The sequence below is a fragment of the Melampsora larici-populina genome (assembly GCF_000204055.1).
Source record: "Melampsora larici-populina 98AG31 unplaced genomic scaffold MELLAscaffold_60, whole genome shotgun sequence".
In the NCBI taxonomy this organism is placed as follows: Eukaryota; Fungi; Basidiomycota; class Pucciniomycetes; order Pucciniales; family Melampsoraceae; genus Melampsora; species Melampsora laricis-populina.
This window is the reverse complement of record NW_006768824.1, coordinates 534205-543703: the sequence shown is the minus strand read 5'-3', so window position 1 is coordinate 543703 and position 9499 is coordinate 534205. Positions and strand designations below refer to the sequence as shown.

The 9499-nt window shown below is 41.1% G+C and overlaps 1 protein-coding gene across 1 annotated transcript; it reads left to right on the top strand.

The window, feature by feature from the left end:
* Positions 1-160: 160 nt before the first annotated feature.
* Positions 161-392, top strand: MELLADRAFT_93762 (uncharacterized protein; the record flags this gene model as incomplete). Its single annotated transcript, XM_007416402.1, has 2 exons — positions 161-237; positions 320-392. The coding sequence occupies 2 exons, from the start codon at positions 161-163 to the stop codon at positions 390-392; spliced, it is 150 nt and encodes a 49-aa protein (XP_007416464.1).
* Positions 393-9499: the final 9107 nt, after the last annotated feature.

Here is a 9499-nt window from a genome sequence, read left to right as displayed (position 1 = left end):
TCAACGCCCCAGAAATGCCCACGGAGCATTGAGCGAACCTGTAGTTCCGCCTCGCTTTTACCCAGTCATTCTTTGGAGTCCGCTATCTTCCGCAAGATCACTCCGGCAATCCTGATTCCATGTTTGTTGCGATACTACAGCGAACACATCAAGGAAGAGAATGGAGGCGAACTTCCCGAGCGAATCCAATATGACTACCTCAATCGTCGTGCCAAGAGCTTCCCATGGGGCAATTACGTAAGACCTATTTCATCTGCGTTCTCGTCCCTGACTTGTTAGAGTAGTCAATTGATAGAAATGCCTTCTTCCTCTAATGCAGACGCTCTTCTATAACCCAAAGACTAACATGCCTCCCCCAGAGTAAACCCCGCTCCAAGTTGTATGCTCAATGACAATTCTACCCCTCCCATATTCCTCCCGCTTTTTGCATCCCTCTTTCGAGGGATCTGTTTGACTTGACGATAACTAGCTCACTCCGAAATTAAACACAGTTTCTGAGATCAGATATTCTCATGAGAATCGCTCGAAGTGCCTCAGTAGTCTGCCAAAGGCTTACCTCGTTATCTTAGTGTCAAAGATCAATTGTGACCCAGCAAAACTGGTGAGGGAGACACTTCCTCTAATGTCTTCCTTGTCCAAAACCTGGTCCAAATGTCCCTTCGCAGTATCGAGAGATAATAGATCCTCTCTCACCGCACGCAAAGAGCCCAAAATAATAGGATCCCAGTATATCCACCCCCCCTGCTTTGGTCCACGCACCCCCTTGAGAGCTTAAGTGGTTTTGGTCAAGCCTTGAGCCAAATTTGACAAAGTCACTCGAAGCTCGGGATCGACTCCCCAGGAGCGAGGGATCGGTTGGAACATTGAAACGTTGGTTTGTGTTTGGCTCGATTTTCAATTAAAAAAGCAACGGTATTTGCATTTACATGCTTCACAATCCCGTTCAAATCATTGACAAATTCCAAGCTCATAGGGGCGAGAAGGAGTTACAAAAACATTGAACAAAGAGTCAGGCCGAGCAGTGAGATAGACAATGATGTATGTACATGATGTTAAATAGATTAAGAAACTTCTCTAGAGTCGGGTTGTGTGAAGAGAGTGAGTTGTTATGAATCAGGTCAATCAAAAAATGAAGTGTGTTTAAAAGTGAAGTTTGTTTTTGGTTTGGCACGAAAAGATCTTGAAGCTAGATCAATGATTTAGGAAAGCTTTTAGTTTGGCACAAAACGATCTCGAAGTTAGATCAATCACTTCGGAAACAATCAGATATGTATATATGTTATTGAACTAGTCATCCTATAGCATTGTATGCAATTTCTACAACTTCAGTTGGTATGAAAGCATGAATTTTTGTATTTTTAAACCGGTGTAACTGTAGAATGTCATTTTCATGAAGGCTGGCTTGTTGACGTTGAAGGGCGAAGTGGGCATGTGCTTCGATTGTGACCGGTACCAGTCTGGTGACAAACTCCACATTTATGACCGTTTGTTTGTTTGTTGTATCGCTCAAAATTTGAGTCAAGGCGTTTCTTTTTGTTTAAAGCTCCTCGAGGTCTCCCGCGTGTCTTGATTGGTGCTGGCTCAATGACAGTGGGGGATGGAGTTTCAAGTATATTAGCCAGACTTTCCTCAACATGTCGCTGTTGGTGAGGAGGTAAGATTTGATGTCGATCCTTGATGTTCTGTAGAATATCATCCAGCCCGGGTGGTTGGCGCTCAAGACGATCGGGTACACTTCGTTTCAGATGCCAGTGTACATGAAAATGCTCTGGAGAAAGTTGACCACCTGAATTCAATAGCTGCTTTATAAAATGAGCACAAGGAAGTCCCATCGAGGTGGAAAATACATGTGAGCAGGAAGATGAGTCCTCTAACGAGAGTGACTTTTGATATTGTCTGAAGACCTGTGTCGGATCAGATGAATACATACATGAGTCCTCAGCTGATGGTGACTAAACAAACTGGATTAGGTGAGAGTTGAGAGTTAATTACCTCCAGTAATGCATACTGAGAAATATGTCGATTGACGTGATCCCAAAACTTTGGTCTCAGTTGTGTCAATACATGAGTGCGATCATAATCGATTTTGTGAAAGATGCGGTTGCGTTGTTGTTGACAAGCTAGTAATAGCTTTCCGTAGACTGTTTCCAAGTCGCTGTTTGTGTTAGGTATCCAGGCTTTAACATTGGCATGTCCTCCCTCAATTCGAGATGTGACTGTATGACCAAAACGAGGAACATCTTTGGTCCAAGCAAGTACAAATTTCTCCCTATGTCCAATCCAAGTTTTAAAGATGTAGTCGTAAGCTTTGGTAGGGATAGTAGTTTTGAGTTTTTCTAGATTCTGATCAAATATATTGGGGGTTATTGAATTGCACAACTTGTTCCACTGAACCTCAAACTTTTCCCAGTCCAGGGTTGAGAAGCAGGTCTTGACATTCGATAAGATGTTGTTCCAGATGTGCCACTTGCAAAGTAAGTTTTTTGAATCAGGAAAGACTTCGTTGATTGCATTGATGAGAGCTAGCTCTCGATCTGTGACTACAGCTTTGAACTTTAAAAGTTGTGGTCCGTAGCAATCCCTCAACTGCTTCAAAGCCCATACATAGTTTTCTTTACTTTCATTCTGCATGAAACAGTAGCCTAAAGACAGAGACTGGTGGGTTGAAGAGGCACCCATGATATGTAGGAGCGGAATCTTGGCTCTAAATCAAGACAGGAGTTTCAAAAGTCAGTAAAAATTTGTTAGACGGCTTGGAAGGATTGACATTACCTGTTTGTATTGTAAGTAGAATCCATCAAAAGAATGTCAGTTGTGCCAAATTCCTCAGCCGCCGATACACAGACAGTTGGTGCATAGAATAATCGTAGTAATTGACCGTCATCGTTTTGTACATATCGGTGGAAGACATTTGTGGCTTGAAGGGTATCTAGCAGGGCTTCAAGTGATGTACGTCCTTGCAGTAAGTCATTACGCTTTCTTTTCTTTATGTTATAGATGTCCTGTGCGGTGGTGAGATTACTAGGGTCGGAAGCCTTCAGTGTACTCAGTATCACTCGTGGAGGTGCCCCACCACGATCCATTGCTAAGACATTCTCGTGTTGTGTGTCCGTCAGTCTTCGTTCAGCGGGTATCTCAGAGAGTGTTGTTGAACGTTCATGATTATGTGTATTATTGATGATTTTGATTGTCCACTGAAGACCTTCAATCCGTAAAAGCTGAGCATACCACGGACAACCTAGAAGGCGACTCGATGTCATGCGAACTCGGGTGTCCAACTGTTTTTGATTACCACTATGTGCGCAGACCAAGCGAATCTTTCGAACACATTGCTGAGAATCTTTCTTGGACCCAGCCTTCTTGAGAGAGTATCCAGCATTCCTAGCACATGTCTGTATGGCACTTTCGGCTTCCTCTAGAGACGAATAGGCTTGAAGTAAAACACTGAAATCCATAGAGAGACTTTTGGCGGTGAGAAAAGTTGAAGGGACTAAGTAGCATGTGTGTGAAATTTTATGCAGATACGGTACACTGGATCAAGACAGATTGAGTTATGTGGCCTAAGGCTTGACCAAAACCACTTAAGCTCTCAAGGGGGTGCGTGGACCAAAGCAGGGGGGGTGGATATACTGGGATCCTATTTTTTTATTTTATAATTTACTTTTTACTTGAATTTTTATTAGATAACAACTTTTTTTGCTCTTTTTTTTTCTTTGAGCAGGACCTTACATCAGCTGAGCTCACAATCACTTCAATGAACTAGATTAAAAGTTATTTTTCGTTTCTGTTTAAGTTTCTTTTCTTTTCGCCAATATCTTTTTCTTTTTTCTTTTTTCTTTTTTTCTTTTCTTTTTTTAGTTACTTTTTTTGGAGTTTAGAGAGGAGAGGGTGATGTTGGATGTATTGAGGGCACGGGGAAATCGTATACAGGATGGAATAAGAGGGACGAGTAGAGTCCATGCATACATTTACGAACGACATTTGCTATTGAAAAATACAACCGGCTGGGGAATCCTTTCTCTACTACGATTTCAGGAGTGTTTTTGACATCAATAAACACTGATCTTCAACTTTTGTAATCACATGAATTTATCATTATAAAACCAGCGAAACCGTGAAAACCGAATGCCGGCCTCAAATCATATCTTATCATATTTATCATTTTATTATCCTATTTCATAACGACATCATTTCAAGGCGGTCTTATCGATTTCAAGGGACAAGGAACATATGGAACTTACCCGAGAATAGAAAGACGCCCTGTTCCGAATTGAAAAGGGGAGAAAGGACCCGTTATCACGTTACCAATAATCAAAATAATCGGCCGACTATACCACGACTTTTGTGAGCCTACTAGCGTCTGTTAGGCTAGTAGAGTCAATAAAAAGGTTGTAGAAAGTCTGATAACTTCTACTAAAGTCGTGTAGATCAAGATCTACAAGTGTGAACGGGTATAGACGTGGGCGTAAGAGCTTTACTTGCAATAAACAAGTAAAGACTGCAGTTAGTTGACCTTTAAACAAAGGCTTTAGCCCAGGGATTTTGGGTTAATTATTGTCTTTACAATAATTAAAAAGAAGAGCAACTGACGCGCAGTTCTCAATCCTAATTTGATCCTCTTCTATTCTAAGAAAGGTCAAAGAAGGTGGTGTTAAGGTCTATTATAACACCGGGAACTTTACACTCTGACTGATAGAGATTTCCCCGTAGATTTAGAGTTTCTTATATCAGATGAATCCCAAATCTGATATGAGCAATACTCAAGGACTACTTCCTTACAAGTAATTCCACCAAATGGATATTACCAGAAATACTGATTATGGAGTCTAATCAGAAACAAAGTTGAATGAGCACTCAGAATAAGCAACAAGACACAAGGTTTGAGTTTCAAGGTTGGTAGAATCAGGCCTTTAAAGTTTGGTTATTGAAAAGCAAAGTTTAAAGGTTCTAGGAAGATGAATAAAAGCAAAGTTGTGTAGTTGTTGAATAATAATGTGATGATGTTCCTCTTCTCGATTTGGTTGGATTTCCAGGGTTTATATAGTGTGAACCTTGGAAATCTTTGGACTACAAGTGCGCACAAATTGTGGTTCTATGGTTAGGTTAATTACAGTAAGACAGTTACTATTGGATTATAAGTATATTTCACTTGTTACATATGTGTTACGGCTGTGAAATATATGTAGCTTTGGTTTGTATCAAAGTTATGTATGTTCACACCCTTTGATGTAAGTTCTGCACATGTTACATATGCTAAATCATATGTAACTTGACTCTTGAAACTGAGCCTTGAGTTGTGATTGCTATTTTTAAGGTTTTTATTATAATACGTCGCCCATTGGTACTCTGGTTTAGTACTCAGGGCTGACATTCCCCACCACCAGAAGAGGTCATACGCCTTCTCAAGGTTTATGATCTCTTTTTGATGCTCTAAATGTGTGGAGTTATTACTTTGGAATTACGAACTCCATTTGTTGGTAAACACTCCCCTGCATGAACTCCTTGAGTTTAGTGTTGATACTCTATATCAGATGCACTATCCTCATATTCTACAAATTCCATTGTATCACCTGCTCCTTCATTGTCATCTTCTTGTCTATCTTCCTCCGCTTCAACTGCATTTATGGCTGTCCCTTTCCCTTTACATGTTCTCCAAACATGCTGAGGATCTGTACTGCCACAGGTATTGCAAGATTTACTACTTTTTCTTTCAGTAGTAGAATTTTGAGCCTTTGTACTGCTGACTTGGTTCTCCTGTTGGGCATCATTTGACTGAGAGTGAAAATTGTTTGCCTGTGTTCTTCTCACAGGCATCAAACTTTTAGCAATATCCTCAAAAGCTAGAATGAAATCTGTCCAATTACTATCTGGACCAATTCTATTTTGGACTGGGATTCTGATTGTGCTGGGTAGCTGCCAAAGTACTTTTTCAGCTACTTCAGATGAGTCTGCATTTGGTCTAAATGATCTAAACCGCTGTTGTTGTCTAGAAGCCCATTTAACACAATCAGAATAGATTTCTGGTTTGAATCTGTCTCTCATGAATAGTCTCTCCATGTAAGACCTCCATTGAGCATTACCAAACCTGGTCTGAATAGCTTGTTTCCATTCCTCCCAAGTTTTATTATGGCTACCATCTTCTTTCATGACATCCATAACCCATTGGCGAGCTACACCAGTAAATACAATTGATAATTTTGATGTAATCAAGATATCTGGCATTTGTAAGCGCACTGGCACTGCATCGACCCAATCAATAAACTCCTGGTGATTGTATTCACCTTCTCCGCTAAAAGTAGGCCAATCCTTGACATTAGGATACTCTTTCCTTAGTTCTTTTCTGATTGATGCTTGACGCAACAATTCTGTGGTTGTTTCTAAATCTACCATTGAATTGTCAGGATGCAACACAGTGCTTTGACCTATGTGTTGAGACAAGAATGGATTATTTCCAAGGTTAGGGGTAGTTTCTACTCTGAACCTTGATCCATTATCTTGCCTGTCAATGTGAGGAGGTACACTTCTCACATTTCTTGTTGAACTGCCTTGCATGGGAGTTTGGCTGATACCTTCAAAATTTCTCACCATTGAGCCAACTCTATTTGTAGGTAAAGTACTGTTTTGTACTTGTTCCTGCGCTTTCTCTATGTCTTGCTTATTGCTATTTGTCATTTTCAGCAACATCTTTTCAATTTTATCTAATTTACTATTAGTAGAGTTTTCAAACTTTGCTTGACTTTCTTTAATTTCTTCTAGACTTCTTGCAAGAAAGTCTTGAAAATTACTCCGCTGGATTTTCTCATTTTCAACCGCAAGTGTTTGGTCTTGGATGAATTTGTTCATTTCATCGCTAGACAGACTGGTGTTCTGATGAAACTTGTTGTCAAGTTTTTCATACAACTTATGATGAAGATTTTCTAACAGTGTAGTTAGAACTTGATCATGTTGAACTACGGTGGGTCTCTCACTCTCATGATTTTCACAAAACTCATTCAAAGTATTTTTGAACTCTAAAATATTCTCATTAATATCATTCAGAGAAAACAAAGAGGATGAATTTTTATCTAAAAATAAATTCAAAGACTCTGAAGGAAATTGATTTAGAAAGGAAACAAACTTTTTATTCAAACTAGAAACATCTTTGTTATCTTGCCTGATAACCTTATAAAGTTCTTTGTATTGAGCATTAACAACTTCTAAAAGATGAAATTCTTTTTTTTAATACTTCTGAAAATTTAGAACCTGATTCATTACTAAAATCTCTGATATTGGAATCCAAAACTTCTAAATTACCATTAAATACTTTCAAAAATTCCTTAAGGGACTGATTAAAATCATTAGAAACATTTATCTGTTGTTCAAAATGTCCAAGATAATTGGTTATTTCAGTCATCATAGGTAAAATGAATTCACTCTGAGTTATTTCTGAGAACTTACGTAAAATAACTCTTTCTTGAGTACTCAGTGTACCTAAATCTTTTTCTCCAGGCCTCTTTGACCTCTGAAGTTTTGCAAGAAATGACCCCGGTTCAAAAGAATCAGCGCTTGGACTGCTTCCACTTGAGCCTGGTAATAGACCTGAAAGTCCTGCTGGCTTGAGTTCACTCAGCTGTGATTGTACTATTGAGCCAAATGCCCTTGGTGTGACCTCGGATGGGAGTTCCGCTGGTGGTTCATGGACGTCTTCGGCTGCTGAGCTTCCGGTTTGACCACTCTCAGACCGAACATATGGATCAACTACTGAGCTCAAATTTTCTGCCACTGATGGTTGTACTATACCAACTCCTGTAGTCAACGGAAGGTCTGTTGAGTCTTTTTGCAGAGCCTGAGTGGTAATGTTATGAACTGGTTCTATTTCACTTGAGTGACATATTCACATTACATGTCACAAGCTCGAGAACCATCTTATAGTTGTAGATACATTGCCTGTACAGATTTTCCCTCATCCGACAATCCACATAGGAAGACTGGTAATAGATACAAATCCTCACCAGAACTCCCTTGACCCTCGTCGCCGAAAACCCCCAAGTCTGTCCATAACATATTGTCGGATCTATAGACGAGACTCAAGGACTATAGATAGATCACCAAGAAGAAACAAGTAGAATTGACTTAAATCGAAAGAAAACCGAACCTCAAGATTCAGAATACTAGCGAATCTCGACCTCATTAGAAAACCTTATCTAGATCTCAGAAATTCAAAGTTGAAAAGACCCAAGAAACTATTCGAAATCGAAAACCTTATTAACTAATCTGCATACGCTGAAACCGAATCCACCAGAACCTTATCTTACTTACTAAAAACTCTGTCGATCCCGACTGTGATCCCTGGACTAGCAAACGCAACCACGTCTCCATCTTACCGTGCTCCTTTAGAGGAGGAGGACTCTGATAGTGAAACTCCGATCCCTTTTCTCGACGCCGATTCTAGCCTTACCGGTAGCGAGATCGATATGTCTGACACCAACATGACCTCTCTCGAAGACATACAACGCAAGCTTGCGGAGCTTTCCACCTCATTGGCTGAAGAACGCCTGATGCGAGGACAAGCTGAAGCCAGATACCAGCAGTCCGAAGCTCGTTTAGCGGCGTTGGAATCCCGAGGCCCATCTGCACCTGCTGCAGCCACTCAACCACCCACTGCGCCACAGCCACCACCAGCTGAACCGGTCCTGAAGGGCCCCAAAGTCTCGACGCCCGATAAATTCAACGGCGCTCCAGGCGAACCCGCAGAGATCTTTGCGAGTCAAGTCCAGCTCTATATGCTGGCACACCCCTACCTCTTCCCCGACGACCGAAGTAAGGTGGTTTTCTCGCTGTCTTACCTCACGGGAGCAGCCAGCAGTTGGGCGCAACCCTTGACAAAGGAGTTATTCGACCCCGCTACCGCCCACCTCGTAACCTTTGAACGCTTCGTTACAAATTTTAAAGCTATGTATTTCGATACTGAGAAGAAATCGAAGGCGGAACGCGCGCTGCGAAACTTATCGCAGAAGACCACCGTGGCCGCGTATACCCATGAATTTAACATTTACGCAACTTCTACTGGCTGGGAAACTCCGACGCTCATTAGTCAATACGAGCAAGGTTTGAAAAAGGAGATTAGAGTGGCAATGGTTATGACGCAAGAGGATTTCACGTCAATTGAACAAATCACTAATTTAGCTATCAAGATAGACAGTAAATTACACGGCGCGACCAACCCAACCTTCCATACGCCAAGCACGAGTGCAGGAATCTCAGACCCCAATGCCATGGACTTATCAGCCGCCTACGTTAGATTGTCCGAAGAGGAACGAGCACGACGTATGCGAGCGGGTTTATGCTTCCGCTGCAATGGCCAGGGTCACATCTCCAGCGCATGTCCCGATCGTAGAGCTAGTAGGAAAGGGAAGGGTCGAGGTGGTTATCAATCAAAAATAGCTGGATTGGAAATTAAAGTCGCAGAGTTGAGTAATCAGAGGGTGAATCATACCAGTAGTTTAGAAGGAGTAGGACG